We start from the raw sequence: 21,536 nt of genomic DNA, 5'->3' as shown, positions 1-21,536 counted from the left end.
ATGTTTCATGAGCTGAAATAAAAGATCCCAGAAATGTTCCATAAGCACAAAAAGCTTATTTAGCTGAAATTTTATTAAACCATTTTTACACAGTTCCTAGAAGCTGAAAATGTCCCAGTTCTTCCATGGCCTACATACTCACCAGACATGTCACCCATTGAACATGTTTGGGATGCTCTGGATTGACGTGTACAACAGCATGCTCCAGTTCCCGCCAATATCCAACAATATCCAACTTCGCACAGCCATTGAAGAGGAGTGGGACAACATTCCACAGGCCACAATCAACAGCCTGATCAACTCTATGAGATGAGTCGTGCTGCATGATGGTGGTCACACCGGATACTGACTGGTTGTCTGATCCACGCCCCTACTTGTAAAAAAATAAAAAGGTATCTGTAACCAACAGATGCATATCTGTATTCCCAGTCACGTGAAATTCATAGACTGGGGCCTAAAGAATTGATATAAATGGACTGATTGCCTCATATGAACTGTAACTCAGTAAAATATAAAAAAATTGTTGCGTGTTGCATTTATATTTTTGTTCAGTATGATACAGTTCCTTGCGAAAGTATTTGGCCCCCTTGAACTTTGCGACCTTTTGCCACATTTCAGGCTTCAAACATGAAGATATAAAACTGTATTTTTTTGTGAAGAATCAACAACAAGTGGGACACAATCATGAAGTGGAACGACATTTATTGGATATTTCAAACTTTTTTAACAAATCAAAAACTGAAAAATTGGGCGTGCAAAATTATTCAGCCCCCTTAAGTTAATACTTTGTAGCGCCACCTTTTGCTGCGATTACAGCTGTAAGTCGCTTGGGGTATGTCTCTATCAGTTTTGCACATCGAGAGACTGAAATTTTTTCCCATTCCTCCTTGCAAAACAGCTCGAGCTCAGTGAGGTTGGATGGAGAGCATTTGTGAACAGCAGTTTTCAGTTCTTTCCACAGATTCTCGATTGGATTCAGGTCTGGACTTTGACTTGGCCATTCTAACACCTGGATATGTTTATTTTTGAACCATTCCATTGTAGATTTTGCTTTATGTTTTGGATCATTGTCTTGTTGGAAGACACATCTCCGTCCCAGTCTCAGGTCTTTTGCAGACTACATCAGGTTTTCTTCCAGAATGGTCCTGTATTTGGCTCCATCCATCATCCCATCAATTTTAACCATCTTCCCTGTCCCTGCTGAAGAAAAGCAGGCCAAAACCATGATGCTGCCACCACCATGTTTGACAGTGGGGATGGTGTGTTCAGCTGTGTTGCTTTTACGCCAAACATAACGTTTTGCATTGTTGCCAAAAAGTTCAATTTTGTTTTCATCTGACCAGAGCACCTTCTTCCACATGTTTGGTGTGTCTCCCAGGTGGCTTGTGGCAAACTTTAAACAACACTTTTTATGGATATCTTTAAGAAATGGCTTTCTTCTTGCCACTCTTCCATAAAGGCCAGATTTGTGCAATATACGACTGATTGTTGTCCTATGGACAGAGTCTCCCACCTGCAGGTCAGATCTCTGCAGTTCATCCAGAGTGATCATGGGCCTCTTGGCTGCATCTCTGATCAGTCTTCTCCTTGTATGAGCTGAAAGTTTAGAGGGACGGCCAGGTCTTGGTAGATTTGCAGTGGTCTGATACTCCTTCCATTTCAATATTATCGCTTGCACAGTGCTCCTTGGGATGTTTAAAGCTTGGGAAATCTTTTTGTATCCAAATCCGGCTTTAAACTTCTTCACAACAGTATCTCGGACCTGCCTGGTGTGTTCCTTGTTCTTCATGATGCTCTCTGCGCTTTTAACGGACCTCTGAGACTATCACAGTGCAGGTGCATTTATACGGAGACTTGACTACACACAGGTGGATTGTATTTATCATCATTAGTCATTTAGGTCAACATTGGATCATTCAGAGATCCTCACTGAACTTCTGGAGAGAGTTTGCTGCACTGAAAGTAAAGGGGCTGAATAATTTTGCACGCCCAATTTTTCAGTTTTTGATTTGTTAAAAAAGTTTGAAATATCCAATAAATGTCATTCCACTTCATGATTGTGTCCCACTTGTTGTTGATTCTTCACAAAGAAAATACAGTTTTATATCTTTATGTTTGAAGCCTGAAATGTGGCAAAAGGTCGCAAAGTTCAAGGGGGCCGAATACTTTCGCAAGGCACTGTATATAAAACATTTTTTTTTTTCTGGTGCTATTCTGTTTGGTGCATAACGCTTTAACGTTGGGAAAGTTTTTGTGTTTGTAGGAGAGAGAGAGTGGTGTGTGTGTGTGTTAACTGAAGAGTAGAATGTTTCAGACAGTGTTTTCCCCTTACTGACACAATAACAAGCAGATCATTATGCAGTGTTTCCCCCTTACTGACGCAATAACAAGCAGATCATTATGCAGTGTTTTCCCCTTACTGACACAATAACAAGCAGATCATTATGCAGTGTTTCCCCCCCTTACTGACACAATAACAAGCAGATCATTATGCAGTGCTTTCCCCTTACTGACACAATAACAAGCAGATCATTATGCAGTGTTTTCCCCTTACTGACACAATAACAAGCAGATCATTATGCAGTGTTTTCCCCTTACTGACACAGTGACAAGCAGATCATTATGCAGTGTGTTCCCCTTACTGACACAATAACAAGCAGATCATTATGCAGTGTTTTCCCCTTACTGACACAATAACAAGCAGATCCTTATGCAGTGTGTTCCCCTTACTGACACAGTGACAAGCAGATCATTATGCAGTGTTTCCCCCTCACTGACACAATAACAGGCAGATCATTATGCAGTGTTTCCCCCTCACTGACACAATAACAGGCAGATCATTAGGCAGTGTTTTCCCCTTACTGACACAATAACAAGCAGATCATTATGCAGTGCTTTCCCCTTACTGACACAATAACAAGCAGATCATTAGGCAGTGTTTTCCCCTTACTGACACAATAACAAGCAGATCATTATGCAGTGCTTTCCCCTTACTGACACAATAACAAGCAGATCATTATGCAGTGCTTTCCCCTTACTGACACAATAACAAGCAGATCATTAAGCAGTGTTTTCCCCTTACTGACACAATAACAAGCAGATCATTATGTAGTGTGTTCCCCTTACTGACACAATGACAAGCAGGTCATTATGCAGTGTTTCCCCCTTACTGACACAATAACAAGCAGGTCATTATGCAGTGTTTCCCCCCCTTACTGACACAATAACAAGCAGATCATTATGCAGTGTTTTCCCCTTACTGACACAATAACAAGCAGATCATTATGCAGTGCTTTCCCCTTACTGACACAATGACAAGCAGATCATTATGCAGTGTTTTCCCCTTACTGACACAATAACAAGCAGATCATTATGCAGTGTTTCCCCCTTACTGACACAATAACAAGCAGATCATTATGCAGTGTTTCCCCCTTACTGACACAATAACAAGCAGATCATTATGCAGTGCTTTCCCCTTACTGACACAATGACAAGCAGATCATTTTGCAGTGTTTCCCCCTTACTGACACAATAACAAGCAGATCATTATGCAGTGTTTCCCCCTTACTGACACAATAACAAGCAGATCATTATGCAGTGTTTTCCCCTTACTGACACAATAACAAGCAGATCATTATGCAGTGTTTTCCCCTTACTGACACAATAACAAGCAGATCATTATGCAGTGTTTCCCCCTTACTGACACAATAACAAGCAGATCATTATGCAGTGTTTTCCCCTTACTGACACAATAACAAGCAGATCATTATGCAGTGCTTTCCCCTTACTGACACAATAACAAGCAGATCATTAAGCAGTGCTTTCCCCTTACTGACACAATAACAAGCAGGTCATTATGCAGTGTTTCCCCCTTACTGACACAATAACAAGCAGATCATTATGCAGTGTTTCCCCCCCCCTTACTGACACAATAACAAGCAGATCATTATGCAGTGTTTTCCCATTACTGACACAATAACAAGCAGATCATTATGCAGTGTTTCCCCCCCTTACTGACACAATAACAAGCAGATCATTATGCAGTGTTTTCCCCTTACTGACACAATAACAAGCAGATCATTATGCAGTGTTTTCCCCTTACTGACACAATAACAAGCAGATCATTATGCAGTGTTTTCCCCTTACCGACACAATAACAAGCAGATCATTATGCAGTGTTTTCCCCTTACTGACACGACAAGCAGATCATTATGCAGTGCTTTCCCCTTACTGACACAATGACAAGCAGATCATTATGCAGTGTGTTCCCCTTACTGACACAATAACAAGCAGATCATTATGCAGTGTTTTCCCCTTACTGACACAGTGACAAGCAGATCATTATGCAGTGTGTTCCCCTTACTGACACAATAACAAGCAGATCATTATGCAGTGTTTCCCCCTTACTGACACAATAACAAGCAGATCATTATGCAGTGCTTTCCCCTTACTGACACAATAACAAGCAGATCATTATGCAGTGTTTTCCCCTTACTGACACAATAACAAGCAGATCATTATGCAGTGTTTTCCCCTTACTGACACAATAACAAGCAGATCATTATGAAGTGTGTTCCCCTTACTGACGCAATAACAAGCAGATCATTATGCAGTGTTTTCCCCTTACTGACACAATAACAAGCAGATCATTATGCAGTGTTTTCCCCTTACTGACACTATAACAAGCAGATCATTATGCAGTGTTTTCCCCTTACTGACACAATAACAAGCAGATCATTATGCAGTGTTTTCCCCTTACTGACACTATAACAAGCAGATCATTATGCAGTGTTTTCCCCTTACTGACACAATAACAAGCAGATCATTATGCAGTGTTTTTCCCTTACTGACACAATAACAAGCAGATCATTATGCAGTGTTTTTCCCTTACTGACACAATAACAAGCAGATCATTATGCAGTGTTTTCCCTTACTGACACAATAACAAGCAGATCATTATGCAGTGTTTTCCCCTTACTGACACTATAACAAGCAGATCATTATGCAGTGTTTTCCCTTACTGACAGAATAACAAGCAGATCATTATGCAGTGTTTTCCCCTTACTGACACTATAACAAGCAGATCATTATGCAGTGTTTTCCCCTTACTGACACAAGAAGAAGCAGATCATTATGCAGTGTTTTCCCCTTACTGACACTATAACAAGCAGATCATTATGCAGTGTGTTCCCCTTACTGACACAACAACAAGCAGGTCATTATGCAGTGTTTCCCCCTTACTGACACTATAACAAGCAGATCATTATGCAGTGTTTTCCCCTTACTGACACAATAACAAGCAGATCATTATGCAGTGTTTTCCCCTTACTGACGCAATAACAAGCAGATCATTATGCAGTGTTTCCCCCTTACTGACACAATAACAAGCAGATCATTATGCAGTGCTTTCCCCTTACTGACGCAATAACAAGCAGATCATTATGCAGTGTTTTCCCCTTACTGACGCAATAACAAGCAGATCATTATGCAGTGTTTCCCCCTTACTGACACAATAACAAGCAGATCATTATGCAGTGTGTTCCCCTTACTGACGCAATAACAAGCAGATCATTATGCAGTGTTTCCCCCTTACTGACACAACAACAAGCAGGTCATTATGCAGTGTTTCCCCCTTACTGACACTATAACAAGCAGATCATTATGCAGTGTTTTCCCCTTACTGACGCAATAACAAGCAGGTCATTATGCAGTGTTTCCCCCTTACTGACACAATAACAAGCAGATCATTATGCAGTGTTTTCCCCTTACTGACGCAATAACAAGCAGGTCATTATGCAGTGTTTCCCCCTTACTGACACTATAACAAGCAGATCATTATGCAGTGTGTTCCCCTTACTGACACAATAACAAGCAGATCATTATGCAGTGTTTTCCCCTTACTGACACTATAACAAGCAGATCATTATGCAGTGTTTTCCCCTTACTGACACAATGACAAGCAGATCATTATGCAGTGTTTTCCCCTTACTGACACTATAACAAGCAGATCATTATGCAGTGTTTTCCCCTTACTGACACAAGAAGAAGCAGATCATTATGCATGTATATTCCTCCAGCCATATCACAGGTAGGCCTTTGCAAATATGAGCAAATCAGACATAATATCTAGTATTATATTATGCACTTAACAGTGTGAAGTTAAATTAAATGTGTTGTATTGAGTAGAAGTGTGAATTTCAGTGACAGGTTTTTGGAGAATGTTTTGAAAATGGATGCCAGGTCACAGATTCAGATTCATTCATATGATGATGCTTGGCCTGGTGTCGTAGCGTTTGTTAAAATGTTATTATTGTAACAACACAACAAGAGACTTTCTTCTCTCTCATTTACAAAAGACTCCCAAACAACCGAAAGCCAAACGTAAGAGAGCATTACAAATACAGCTTGTCCTGCGGAGACAGCCCTAAACTAGTCTGTTTCACTGCACAGGATCTAGTTGAGAGGTGCCTGCTGAAAGACCCTAGAGAACATTTCCCATTTATTCCCTACACATCAGTGCTTTGTAGAGGAAAATCAATGAGGAGAATCAAGCCATCATTCTTTGTGGTTAGAAGGCAGGCAGGAGAATGCCAACCCATCATGGCGCATCTGCCCACTCAGCCCCTTAGCTCAATGCTACAGCCCTCAGGCTACAGCGTATCCGGGCCCTCATCACGTCCACAGGGTATGTCCTGCCAGGATACACGACTACATTCGGAGGATGACCAGGGACATACACATACATACACACGCACGCACGCATAAACTTAAGCACACACAATTCACAAATTCATACACACAAAAACATCCCATCCAGAGACATCAATGCCCTCCTCAGAATGTCCCTCCCTCCTCCTGAGTATCCCTACAGGGAGCCTGGCAGGGGGTGATGGTTCAGTATTTACACAGCCATGTGAGGGCTTCTGACAGGGCTCCCCTACGCCAAGGTCACACAGGTGGCCCACATTAAGCTTTAATGTTAACAGTGGTTAAACGTTCCATAGGGGACAGCCAATAACAAGCATTATCAGAGTGACCCCCCCACCCTTCTGGCACGCCGCTCTCTTTAAGCCTGGCCGATAGGGATCCTGTTCATTTGTTTATTGTCTCGATCTGTCAGTGGAGCGCTACATGGCCGGCACAATCACTACACGGCTTTTATAGTCCCTCTCAATCACTTTTAGGATTCAGCACGCTATCCTGTCCCCACACCCGACACACACGTGCACACACACACGCACACACAGCCACCTGGCATGCTAGCTTTGCTAACACCACTCTCTCCCTTTCTGTTATAGGGTGCTAACGACACACTACTTTCTCCCTACGTGTTGGCGATATACTCACTCATTTAAAAAACACAGTGTACTCTCTGTTGGTGAGCCAGCAGCTTTATCACTCTCACAGTGTGCTAACTACATCTCTTCGCCTGTCTTCTGATGGCTCCCTCATAGGGTGCTAACTACATCTCTCCGCCTGTCTTCTGATGGCTGCCACATAGGGTGCTAACTACAGCCTCTGTCTGAGAAAGATCTATTGGCAAAACGCACGACCAACCCTCTGCAGTAGTGGATGAATGTCAGTCTGGATGAGGGACGCACTCAGACCAGCAGCACTGCTCTCTCTCGGTCTCTGTTCTCAATTCAATTACATTTAAGGGGCTATTTTGACATGGGAAACATATGTAACATTTCCAAAGCAAGTGAACTAGATAATAAACAAAAGTGAAATAAAATAGAAAAAAATTAACAGTAAATATTACACTCACACAAGTTCCAAAAGAATAAAGACATTTCAGATGTCATATTATGTCTATATACAGTGTTGTAACAATGTTCAAATAGTTACAATGTGCAAAAAGTAAAAAATGGAAAATAAATAAACATAAATATGGGTTGTATTTACAATTGTGTTTGTTCTACACTGGTTGCCCTTTTCTTGTGGCAACAGGTCATACATCTTGCTGCTGTGATGGCACACTGTGGTATTTCACCTAGTAGATATGGGAGTTTATCAAAATTGCTTTGTTTTCTAATTATTTGTGGATCTGTGTATTCTGAGGTCATACATTTGGCAGGAGGTTACGAAGCTCAGTTTCCACCTCATTTTGTGGGCAGTGTACACATCAAATCAAATCAAATCACATTTATTTCTATAGCCCTTCGTACATCAGCTGATATCTCAAAGTGCTGTACAGAAACCCAGCCTAAAACCCCAAACAGCAAGCAATGCAGGTGTAGAAGCACGGTGGCTAGGAAAAACTCCCTAGAAAGGCCAAAACCTAGGAAGAAACCTAGAGGAACCAGGCTATGTGGGGTGGCCAGTCCTCTTCTGGCTGTGCCGGGTGGAGATTATAACAGAACATGGCCAAGATGTTCATAAATGACCAGCATGGTCCAAGAATAATACATAACCTGTCTTCTCTTGAGAGCCAGGTCTGCCTATGGCGGCCTTTCTCAATAGCAAGGCTATGCTCACTGAGTCTGTACATACTCAAAGTTTTCCTTAAGTTTGGTCAGTCCCAGTGGTCAGGAATTCTGCCACTGCGTACTCTCTGTTTAGGGCTAGTTTGCTCTGTTTTTCTGTTAATTCTTTCCGATGTGTCAAGTAATTATCTTTTTGTTTTCTCATGATTTGGTTGGGTCTAATAGTGTTGCTGTCCTGGACCAGGACCAGCTTGCTTATGGGACTCTTCTCTAGGTTAATCTCTCTCTAGGTGATGGCTTTGTCATGGAAGGTTTGGGAATCGCTTTGTAGAATTTAGCGGCTCTTTTCTGGATCTCTCTCTCTCTCTCTCTCTTTCTCAATTTTATGGGGAAGCGATAATATTTAACAGATTTCCTCCCACCCCTAGGCCTCCCAGGTGTAAGGACAGTTCCATTAAAGGGGTTCAGGGTGAGAGGGGCGAGGGAGGGGAGGGATGAGGCACGACAGTTAGACAGACTAGTAATGGAGGGGAAGGTAGATTAGGCCCCTGCCAAGTCAGCACTTTCCCAGCAACACTCTAAAACCACACCTAACCGCTTAATGGTGAACACTGTGATTTTAAACCTGCTCTAATACCCATTAAAGAGCTTAAGCTGTGCACAGGGAGTAGTTCCACTGAAATGGACCCGTCTTCCTTTGAAATGGAGCGGCAGACTTCAGTTAAAGACTTTACATGGGCCTAATGCTTCCTGCTTCCTGGAAGCCCATGACTCTGTGACGAGAGATGAGACTCAATCTGAGATGATTGTTGGATGTGTTCAGTTGGGTTCTGTTGTGCTGTCAAAGCAGGATTTTGTTTAAAGGGGGGGAAACATTTGAAGTGCTGGAGCACAATGTGGGATGTTTTCTGCAGTGCATATTGGGATGCGACAAGCAGGTATGACAGCATTGTTTCCTAACAGAGACAGTGACAGCGACAGAGACATGGCTCTGTGGGGAGAGAAACAAACAGGTTTGCCTGTGTTCAGTGACGGTGTCAGAACTGTGTAGTGTGCTGGAGCTGGGGCCTGCTCTCACAGCTAGCTGACAGAGACAGCGCTACAGAATTGTCAGTTCCATGTGGCCAGCCAGACAGTTAGAGTAGGCGATAGCTACAGTACCTATACACCTGCTTGAATGGCTTGGCAAGAATGGCCTCAATGTTCCCAAGGTTTTCCAAGAACACCTTAATACAAACATCGATTCTTGAAACACTCACGAATACTCCACCAGACATACAGTACATCACAAACACACATTTACTATACCTCATTTCCACTTTCCTCATCTCTCGATGGTCATCAGTTTCACTCTAAGGAACTCATTGTTACATTTCCAGGAAAACAATGTTGTATGGAGGCACAACAGGTCTGGTACACAATGGTAGACATATTATTTGTCTGCTTACTATTATACAAGAATATTGCAGTTCGATTTGAAAGCCTTGGTTTCTAGTCAGGTTAAAAAGCGCAAATAGAATAGCCTCATGAGTGGCTCAGCGGTCTAAGGCACAGCATCGCAGTACTGAGGCATCACTACAGCCTGGGGTTTGATCCCAGCCGGCTGTGCCTTAGACCTTAGACCAATTGTGCACCGCCTTATGGGACTCCCATAAGGCGGTGCACAATTGGCCCAGCATTTCCACGTTAGGGTAGGGTTTGGCCGTGAGAGCTTTCCTTGGCTCATCGTGCTCTAGTGACTCCTTGTGACGGGTCGGGCACCCACAAAGCAAAGTTGAACAGCGTTTCCTCCGACACATTGGTTTGGCAGGCTTCTGGGTTAAGCGAGCAGGTGTTAAGAAGCAGCGCGGCTTCGTGGTTAATGTGTCGAAGGACGTATGACTCGACCTTCGCCTCTCCCAAGCCTTTTGGGAAGTTGCAGCAATGAGATAGTTGGTAGTTACAATTGGATATCACGAAATTGGGGAGAAATAGGGGGTAAAATTGCAAAAAAAAAGGGCAAATAGCCTTTTTCCATTTCTGTCATTCTTACATTCTTTTGCAGTTTTCCCCTTGATTTGAACACTGTTTATTAGGCTAAGTGAACTTGGCTGTGTCATGGTTCCACCAGTCACCAGAGGGCAGCAGGGACCATCCTAGAGACATTTACAACACTCGGGTGTGTCCTACATATTCGTTATGATTTCCCTGTTAAAATAGGTTTGTTTTTTCTGTTGTCCTTTGCAGAAGCTTGAATTGTTTAGCGTGTGCGTTCGTTTCCTGAGTGCGTTTTCGAGACTTGGTGTTCGTTGTTTTTCAAGTGTACTGTGATCCTGCGGCTACCTATTCTAAGTATCCTTAATCACTGATCCCTCGTCTTGTCTCTTCTCTGCACCTGGGTCCAACCTCACCAAGTCACAGGCAGAAAACAGATGCAGCCAGTACTAGTAGTGTGATGCAACCAAAAGAGTGAGAAAAACATCTTAAGCATAATAATCATCCACACCGAAAAAACTCACTGAATAATGTGAACAAGCTTGATTTGAATATGTGCACTTGAAATGTAGCTGGGTCAACATTGGTATACAGTGTCCATCTCAGATTGACTTACTGGCATTCAATGAAATCCAATGGATTGGTCATTTTAACTCAGCTCCTGTCCTGTTTAAAGAGCAACTGAACACACTGATTCTGCATGTGTTTCTCTGTTGCTCATTAAGAAAAAGTAGATTTCCGTCTTGGAGTGAGGTTGGATGTGACAGTTGCTGATGTTTGTCCCCCATGAGACACCATAGGAACAAAGCCCTTATCATTTCCTCAAAATAGTCAGAATGAAAACTTCAAAGTCTGTAATTCATTTGGACATTTTTGCAGAGGAGGTTTTAGTCGTGCAATTTTTCATCTTGCTACAACGTTTGGGGCAGTATTTCTCAAGTAAAAAAACATATAATTAAAAAGTAAGTGTGCACCGTGTTTCGTTATGTAAACAAAGTCCATTCCGCTGCCTGCTGGGCAGAGCTGAGTTTCCCAAAAGCATCGTAACACTAAGATCATCTTTCGTCCATTTTGTTTCAATGGAATTAAGATGCTCTTAGTGCTAAGATGCTTCTGGGAGACCCAGCTCTGGTCTGTCTCACTGTCTGTGTGTTATGCTGTAATATTAGATAGAGTGCAAACACCACATCAGTGTATCCATCTGTATTAGTGAGCATTGTTGAAATCAAAACCCAACCCTCAAGTAATTCATGACGAACTCACTTACTAAACTCTGTTTTGGATGAGACTGACTTTATGACTAAAATGATCCTATTTACACTTTGTAGTCAATTTTGACACTAGAATAAATGTTTCTGACTTATATAGATGCCACATAGGGCCTTTTCTACCAGATAAGTTTTTTATTGCCTTCAGTTGCTCTTTAAAATACAGGGAGCCCCCCTCCCAGTTATAAAAAACTGTTTCTCCATGTTTGAGTGAGCATGGAGCGGCCTGAACACAAGCTGCCGTCTGCTGTCCTTGTCCATTTCCCCAGTTCTGTAAAGGGGATGAAGCTGCATATGGTCATGTCTGTGCTGTGTGTTTGACGAGGTGTCTGACACAGCATCAAGCCTCCACCATGTCCCTGCCAGCGGCTCCAAGTACTCCCAGTTTCATCCCCCCCACCCTCCCTCCGTCCCTGGCTTTGTGGCCATGCCTGCTGAAATATGTTTTTTAATAAAGAGTCTGGACGGTAAACGGCCACTCCGCCAGCGATAAAAATGAAGGATCGGAGGCTCTTGGCTGAGGAGAGTCTGGAGGAAATAGGAAGGCAATGACACAGTGCTCTCACCGAGCAGGCTGGCGGCTGGCATAGCACAGGAGATTCTCTATGTGAGGGAACTAGGCACAGCTGGACTAAATAGAGCCCCTATGTGTGTGTGTGTGTTTGTGTGTGTGTGTGTCAACTCACTTCTCGCTCTCACATTAGGTTTTCTTTCCATTATTCTAAAAAGCCATTTGAATTTCATTTGAGTTGAGGACGCAGCAGGCTACATAGCGGCCTGGTGGGGAAGGACATGGAACTGATTTGCATTCAGAGCCTGTGACCTCATCTACCTCAGTCCGCATAGACAGGAAGGAGGGATTGGGGATACACATCAAATCAAATTGTATTTGTCACATGAGCTGAATACAACAGGTGTAGTAGACCTTAAGGCAGTTAAGAAAATATTTACAAAATAAACTTAAGTAATCAAATATAATCAAATCAAAAAGCAACACAATATATTTACATAACAAAAATGAAGCAATATACAGGTACAGAGAGAGGGAAGGAGGGAGGAGCTCAGAGGCAGAGAGCAGAGGGGGTTCTGCCTGAGTATTTCCTCCTATGGTATTACTCTTAACATTGGGCAGAAATGTGTCATGTGTAGTTTCCTCTGTGCTCTGTGAGTGTTGGGTCATTCTAAGGCCTCAGATACAGGTAGCAGATGGGGGTACATTAGAGGGCCATGGGCCTCGGGCACTTGGGCATGTGGGATATGGAACTGTGATATGTGGAAACTGTAATAATCCATATACCAGAGGCAAGTTAAAACATGCCAATACTGAGTGAACATGGAAAATTCATGTTTTGAAAATCAAGAACACTCAATTCTTTCTCTCACACACAAATAAGCAAACAGGAAGTAACACACAGGGACAGCAACAGGCCTGTGTGAGCAGTGACCCTAACAATAAGTGACAGACTTTGACAAGAACACAAGTCACATGTAAAAAACACTCTCTCTCTCACAGACAGGCACTCCTGTAGCCTTGGGAATAACCAAATCACACACACTCAGTTTTCCTCACAAGCAGGATACACCACCTCAACGTGACATAATGGTATACAGCAATCTCTCCCCCTCCTCTCCACTACTTAGAGAGTACTTAGACAAGATGTACAACTTAACTCACACGGCCCTGTTTATATACTGTTCAGTGTTCAAGGTGCTGCCTCACTTAACAAAATTATTAAACGCAATTAACCAACAGGATGGAACATTTCCGATGGCCAGGACGAGACAGATTCCAGCAGTGTTTTTGGTGCCCCTCGTTTTCCATGCCAGCCCAAAGACGCTCGCTTTCAAAGGCATCCCCCCTTTTGTGTAAATGGAATTAGATAAACCTTTAGTTTCTGGGCTAATTAACTGTGGTGTTGCTGTGCGCTATGAAAGAGCTAGCTACAGTACTGTACTCAAAGACCTCTCATTTCCCCAGCAGAACAATCCTGATCCAATTTTCACCAGATCAAGGGCTGCTGGGATAGCAAAAATAAAATAATTTGTTTGAGGTTTGTTCTTGCATCAAAGACAATTCACACGATGGTTCTTCTGTAGTGTCATATTCTATTTATTTATTTGTTTATTATGTTCATATCAGTCCACTCCTCCACCACCCCACACATCACCATCCCAATCTGCATTTACATTATACTCTGGAGCTTCAAATGACTACTGAGCAGTCACCATCTTTTTGTTTGGCTGTGGAACATATTGATCGGATCAAAACGGAAATGAGTTTGTAATGCTGCCAAGACATGGCCTGGTGGACGGTGATGTCACATCCTTCGCAATGTATTGCTGCTGAGGAGACATTACAATGGGATTGCAACGCTGTAATTCTCTGTTATAAACACCTCATACAGAGTGAAATATGCATGTTGGCTAAATGTAGAATGTAGCATTTAAAAAAAACGTTTTAGTCATTTAGCAGACGCTCTTATCCAGAGCGACTTACAGGAGCAATTAAGGTTAATAAGTGCTTTGCTCAAGGACACATCAACAGATTTTTCACCTAGTCGGCTCAGGGATTCGAACCAGTGACCTTCCGGTGACCTCTTAACCACTAGACTACAAGCCTATTGCTTATTCTACACTGTGTGAGCTGGGATTTGATATATCACGGGGTGAAGCAAAGCCCAATAAACGGTGCATTCAGAAAGTATTCAGACCCCTTCACCTTTTCCACATTTTGTTACATTACAGCCTTATTCTAAAATGGATAAAATAGATGTATCCCCCTCACTAATCTACACATAATACCACATAATGATGTAGCAATAACAGGTTTTTAGAAATGTTTGCACATTTATAAAAAATTAAAAACGGAAATATCACATTTACATAAGTATTCAGACCCTTTACTCAGTACTATGTTGACACAACTTTGGCAGCGATTACAGCCATGAGTCTTCTTGGGTATGACGCTACAAGCTTGGCACACCTGTATTTGGGGAGTTTCTCCCATTATTCTCGGCAGATCCTCTCAAGCTCGGTCAGGTTGGAATAGGAGCGTCACTGCACAGCTATTTTCAGGTCTATCCAGAGATGTTTGATCGTGTTCAAATCTGGACTCTGGCTGGGCCACTCAAGGACATTCAGAATCTTGTCCCAAAGCCACTCCTGCACGGTGAGGTAAATTCCTTAAGTAAAAATACTTTAAAGTACTACTTAAGTAGTTTTTGGGGTATCAGTACTTTACTTTACTCTTTATATTTCTTACTCTTTACTTTCTTACTCTTTACTTTACTCTTTATATTCGTTACATTTTAAATGCTTAGCAGGACAGAAAATGGTCCAATTCACACACATATCAAGAGAACATCCCTGGTCATCCCTTACGCCTCTGATCTAGCGGACTCACTAAACACAAATGCTTTGTTTGTAAATTATGTCTGAGTGTTGGAGTGTGCCCCTGGCTATCCTTAAATTTAAAAAACAAGAAAATGGTGCTGCCTGGTTTGCTTAATATAAGGACATTTTTTATTATTTCTAGTTTTACTTTTGATACTTAAGTATATTTAAAACCAAATACTTTGACTTTTACTCAAGTAGTATTTTACTGGGTGACTTTCATTTTTACTTGAGTAATTTTCTATGAATTAAGGTATATGTACTTTTATTTAAGTATGACAGTTGGGTACTTTTTACACCACTGCTTCTACGTTGTCTTGGCTTTGCTCTGATCATCTATCACCCAATCCTGACTAGTCTCCCAGTCCCTGCTGCTTATAAACATAAAAACGTCCACAGAAGGACGCTGCCACCACCATGCTTCATCGTAGGGATGGTGCCAGGTTTCCTCCAGACTTGGCATTCAGGCCAATCTTGGTTTCATTAGACCAGAGCATCTTGTTTCTCATGATCTGAGAGTCCTTTAGGTGCCTTTGGTAAACTTCAAGCGGGCTGTCATGTGATGTGCCTTTTACTGAGGAGTGGCTTCCGTCTGGTTACTGGAATGCTGCAGAGATGGTTGTCCTTCTGGAAAGGTTCTACCATTTCCACAGAGGAACTCTGGAGCGCTGTCAGAATGACCATCAGGTTCTTCTCAGTTTGGCTGTGTGGACAGTTCTAGGAAGAGTCTTGATGGTTCCAAGCTTCTTCCATTTAAGAATAATGGAGAACACTGTGTTCTTGGGGACCTTCAATGCTGCAGAAATGTTTTGGTACCCTTCCCCAGATCTGTGCCTCGAGACGATCCTGTCTCGGAGCTCTACGGACAATTCCTTCGACCTTATGGCTTGGTTTTTGCTCTGAAATGCACTGTCAACTGTGAGACCCTATATGGACAGGTGTGTGCCTTTCCAAATCATGTCCAATCAATTTACCACAGGTGAACTCCAATCAACTTGTAGAAACATCTCAAGGATGATCAATGGAAACAGGATGCACCTGAGCTCAATTTCAAGTCTCATAGGAAAGGGTCTGAATGTAATGTTTTATAAATTTGCAAATATTTCTAACAACCTGTTTTCACTTTGTCATTATGGGTTATTGTGTGTAGATTGATGAGGAAAATGTTTTATTTAATCCATTTTAGAATAAGGCTGCAAACGGAACAAAATGTGGAAAAAGTCAAGTGGTCTGAACACTTTCCGAATGCCCTGTATTACTGCCATAACAGTATAGACTTCAAATTACTATAAAACTGTCTATAGTGTGAGGTCAGTGTAACAGTACTTCATTTCCATACAATAGTCCAGGGGATCAACATATCTATGGTAATTCCATGTGGAGTAAGGTTTTGTGAGTCAGTAATGTGTGTGTGCATGTGCGTGTGTGCATGTGAGTGTGTGTGTGTGTGTGTGTGTGGCTTATGTTCAAAACCACCTGCTAATTAGCTACACTGAATAAAGAACATGTATACAAAAATTGAAATCCTCCTCTTTCCAAATGGGTTGACTTGGTCCTGATTCCAGAGAATATTGAAGTAACACTGTTATGTTCCTTTATGCCTTCAATTAGTGAAAAATAAATCAATGTTAGGATCAAATACAGAATGTAGCTAAATACTCGTGCTCTCTCCTTAAAGCCACAATCCAGAGTCAGTTGTTCAACCCAACAGCAGCCTCAACACTGGTTTGGGTTATGATAGGGTAGGGTCTAATCTTTCTACATTTGCACACACTGTACATATATTTTCTATTGTATTATTGACTGTACGTTTGTTTATTCCATGTGTAACTCTGTGTTGTTGTTTTTGTCACACTGCTTTGCTTTATGTTGGCCAGGTCGCAGTTGTAAATGACAACTTGTTCTCAACTGGCCGACCTGGTTAAATAAAGGTGTATTTTTATTTTTTTAAAGGCAGTTGTATATCATTAATTGAAGAAAGAAAAACGTTGAACAGCAGGACATCTTACCGATTGTGCCTTTAAATTACGAGGTCAATCTTCAGCAATAAAGTTCTGTCACATAGCATGTAACCAGAGCTCAGCAGACACCTGTCACAACGCTGCTCAATGCAGATGGAAACGGGCAGATCTACTGAGGCAATCACTTCTTAATGAAATGATTGGTTCAAGGCACTCCATTGCAGCAATGCTTTGGGTCCACCAATTATGACACGCTACAGAGGTGTAACCTCCATGACAACTCAGGAGATGACATATCATCTGGAACATAGGAAAAGTCTCTCAACCTGATCCTAGGTTCACTGTTACTGCTTACTGAGCTGAGCATGTTAACATTTCATACCTAAAGTATTACCTTCAGGAAAGGAATTTCATTTCTGAGTGTGTGTGTTTGTTTGTGTGTGTTGGTGAGATGGTCTTGAAAATAATTCAATATGAGTGATATAAATGGCGTATTAAATGGGTTAACTCCAAAAACGGACTGGCAACACTGCCTGAAATCTGATTATAGCCTATACTCAGCTTCAGTGAGATTCAGTTCACAAAGGATTCCAGGAGCACAGCTGAAATTCTCAGAACTGAATGCACTTAACATGCAAGCCCACCGGGCAGCCTAAGATGGAGATACAAATCCCATATACAGTATGCAAATGCTAAACCTAGAAGTCTCACAAGTATGTGCAAAATATATTAGAACAGGCGTGTGCTAACAGGCGTGTGCTGTTTTCCGAGCCCACAATGGAGAAACAAACACAGCCCAGAGTCGGACAATATAGATTCTCTGGTGTATACACACGATTCATCTATTTGTTTCATTGGAGAGACATGTTTTTTATTTTAATACTGTGGCATAGATTTATTGTTGTCCGTCGCCAAGACTGAACGTTTCTTGTGTGTTTCTACGTTCTGTAGTCCATTTTGTCATTGAAATGTCTCAACAATCCTCAAGCTATGTGTAAATATACTTATTCAACAACATGTGGACATAGCAGTGAACTGTGGTGTCCTTCACAGAGGAGCGGGAGTAGCATTGCTAACAAACACTGTCCTTTTTTGACCTAGAGTACACTTGAAACAAAGCATGAAGCCTCACTACAGACTGCAGCTAATGAGTGGAAGTTATCGGGATAAAAGCGTCCTTTGCTCTGACAGCACCACAGCACGGTATGTAAATCAACACTCTGCCTGAACAAAAGACTGAGCAGTGATCGAGACTGACATAAGTGTAAGTGCTTCTGTTCTTTGGTAATCTCATGGGTGTTTATTGGCACAGGTCAAGAGCCCTTGCGTCTCTGATAACAATCTCCTGACTTAATGATCCAAATGATACCACTCTATGAAGATGCTTCAATAGCATTCCGTCTTGTTGGGACCAAATACCAGTTGCACTGTGGCATAAAACAGTTGAGGGGGATGAAAAACGGCCTTATTTTACACACTACTGTCTTACTCTTGGGTGAGATCAAATAAAATGTTATTTATCACAATACAACAGGTGTTTACCTCGAAATGCTTACAAGCCCTTCCCAACGATGCAGAGTTAAAAAAACAAATAATAGTACAAATATAAAATAGTAACAAGAGGAATAAAATACACAAGAATGGAGCTATATACAGGCAGTAGCAGTACCAGATCAATGTGCAAGGTATGAGGTATTTGAGGTAGATATGTACATAAAGGCAGGGTAAAGTGACGAAACATCAGGAAAGATCATAATAGGAGATGACCAAGAAGGACCTGCTTCTCAAGCTGAGACGAAACACAAGATTATTAGTGATACCTCAGAGGTGTGAATGGGGTAATTTACCCCAAGACTTAAATAAACCTACTCCATACCTTTCTTACTTCACATCCTGTCATATCTGACACACACTGAGGAGACATCTTAATCCCCAGAGCCTCCAGCAGTAGCACCACTAGACTGTAACAGTTAGCCCCAGCCTGCCTGCCTGACTTGAAGTGTAATCTGGCCTGAGAGATGGAACAGGAGCTGGACTCACCATCCTCAGTGGGCACATAGACATTGAGGTATAGACAGTCCTCACTCTGGTTCTGAACGTAGCTTGCTGCAGCGTCCAGGTTGTCAGTGAACCACACCGGCAGCATTATTTCAGGCAGCACCCCGTGTACATTCTGCGGGCACACGGGGGCAAACTGGGTGGCGTTCCGGATCTCCTGCCAGGAGCCTGGCGCCTCTGGGGGCTGGAAGCGGCGCTCGCCGATGGGCGGGGTGGCGTAGGGCACGCCCAGGTACTGCTCCACGGGTCCCAGGATCTCGTTGTTGAGTTCCTTCCTGACGCCGCGCAGCTTGCCGTAGCCCGTGGTGACCATGGGGTGTTTCCCGCTGAGGTCGGCCCGCTGGCAGGAGGACAGTGCCAGGCGGAGGGCCAGGCCCAGGAGCCACACCAGACACGGGTCAGACATCCTGCGGGGGCTGGAGCGCCGCATCCCACCGAGCCCTGGACGTCTGGGGCCACTCTCTGGGAAGAAGGACATGTCCTCCGGTCTTCTGCCCAACAAACTAAATATGACTAGGAGTTCACTCGTGGACAGCAAAGAGTAAAGAAAGGACCTCCAAATACCCTGAAATTAGTTGGTTATTGGAGATACTGGGAGAAAGAAGGTATTGGGAGGGGTGGGGGGTTTGGTCAAAATCAGAGGTGTAGAGTGTGTTTTCCTAGCATAGTGTGAGAGGCGAGAGAGCAGGTGTAGAGAGGGGGAGGGACGGGAGGCATCCTCAGATAGACTGTCTGTTCTGGTCCATCCTCCTGAGAGCTCCTGATAGGCCAGCTGCAGACTGACAGCTTCCACAGCCAACACGCCACACCTGGGTACACACAAAGGTCATAGTAAGTTAGTGGGTCTGTGTTTGGAAAGAGAGACACAACATTGACAGTAGCTGTTTTAAGTATGTTTTAAAATGGCCAGAAACAAATACATTTTGTCTGAAACTTGTCAGTCTATTCTTGTTCTGAGAAATTAAGGCTATTCCATGTGAAAAATTGCCAAGAAACTGAAAATGTCATGCAACACTGTGTACTACTTCCATCACAGAACAGCACAACTGGCTCTAACGAGAATAGAAAGGGGAGTGGAGGCCCCGATGCACAACTGAGCAAGAGGACAAGTACATTAGAGTGTCTAGTTTGAGAAACAGACACATCACATGTCCTCAACTGGCTGCTTCATTAAATAGTACCCACAAAACAACAGTCTCAACGTCAACAGTGAAGAGGCGACTACGGGATGCTGACCTTCTAGGCAGAGTTCCTCTGTCCAGTGACTGTATTCTTTTGTCCATCTTAATATTTTATTTTTATTGGCCAGTCTGAGATATGTTTTTTCTTTGCAACTCTGCCTAGAAGGCCAGCATGTCGAGACTGGTGTTTTGTGGGTAATGAAGCTACCAGTTGAGGCGTCTGTTTCTCAAACTAGACACTCTAATGTACTTGTCCTCTTGCTCAGGCCTCCCACTCCTCTTTCTATTCTGGTTAGAGCAAGTTTGCGCTGTTCTGTGAAGGGAGTAGTACACAGCCTGGTACGAGATCTTCAGTTTTTTGGCAATTTCTCCTTAGAGAATAGCCTTCATTTCTCAGAACAAGAAAAGACTGACGAGTTTCAGAAGAAAGTTATTTGTTTCTGGCCATTTTGAGCCTGTAATCGAACCCACAAATGTTGATGCTCCAGATACTCAACTAGTCTAAAGAAGGCCAGTTTTATTGCTTCTTTAATCAGAACACAACAGTTTTCAGCTGTGCTAACATAATTGCATGGGGTTTTTCTAATGATCAATTAGCCTTTTAAAATGATAAACTTGGATTAGCTAACACAACGTGTCATTGGAACACAGGAGTGATGGTTGCTGATAATCGGCCTCTATACACCTATGTAGATATTCCATTAAAAATCTTCAGTTTCCAGCTACAATAGTAATTTACAACATTAACAACGTCTACACTGTATTTCTGATCAATTTGATGTTATTGTAACGGAGAAAAAAATGTGCTTTTCTTTTAAAAGTGAACCCAAAACTTTGAACTTGAGCTACTTTGAACAGTAGTGTACATAATGCCCTTGAGCTACTTTGAACAGTAGTGTACATAATGTCCTTGAGCTACTTTGAACAGTAGTGTACATAATGTCCTTGAGCTACTTTGAACAGTAGTGTACATAATGTCCTTGAGCTGCCACAACAGACATGTTCCCATATTTTAACTTAGGCAAGTCAGTTAAGAACACATTCTTAATTACAATGACAGCCTACCCCGGCCAAACCCGGACAATTGTGCAGCGCCCTATGGGACTCCCAATCACAGCCGGATGTGATGGAGCCTGGATTTGAACCAGGGACTGCAGTGACACCTCTTGTACTGAGATGCAGTGCTCTAGACCCCTGCGCCACTCGGGAGCCCACATGTAAGTCTTAGATATCCATCCATACTACGGCACTTTGAAGTAATCGATTTGACTCAGA

At 42.5% G+C, this 21,536-nt stretch overlaps 1 protein-coding gene across 1 annotated transcript in view; it reads right to left on the bottom strand.

Moving 5' to 3' along the window:
* Positions 1 to 21,536, bottom strand: part of LOC110509402 (neuroligin-2) — an 88,947-nt gene that overhangs the window by 46,508 nt on the left and 20,903 nt on the right. The window contains exon 2 of the mRNA XM_036967505.1: positions 19,063 to 19,889. Coding sequence (XP_036823400.1) covers positions 19,063 to 19,558 — 496 coding nt within the window. The 5' untranslated portion in view covers positions 19,559 to 19,889. The remainder of the gene's footprint in view (positions 1 to 19,062; positions 19,890 to 21,536) is intronic.

This window comes from Oncorhynchus mykiss, chromosome Y (genome assembly GCF_013265735.2).
Source record: "Oncorhynchus mykiss isolate Arlee chromosome Y, USDA_OmykA_1.1, whole genome shotgun sequence".
Taxonomy (NCBI): Eukaryota; Metazoa; Chordata; class Actinopteri; order Salmoniformes; family Salmonidae; genus Oncorhynchus; species Oncorhynchus mykiss.
The sequence above is the reverse complement of the archived record's forward strand: the minus strand, read 5'-3'. Positions and strand labels throughout refer to the sequence as shown.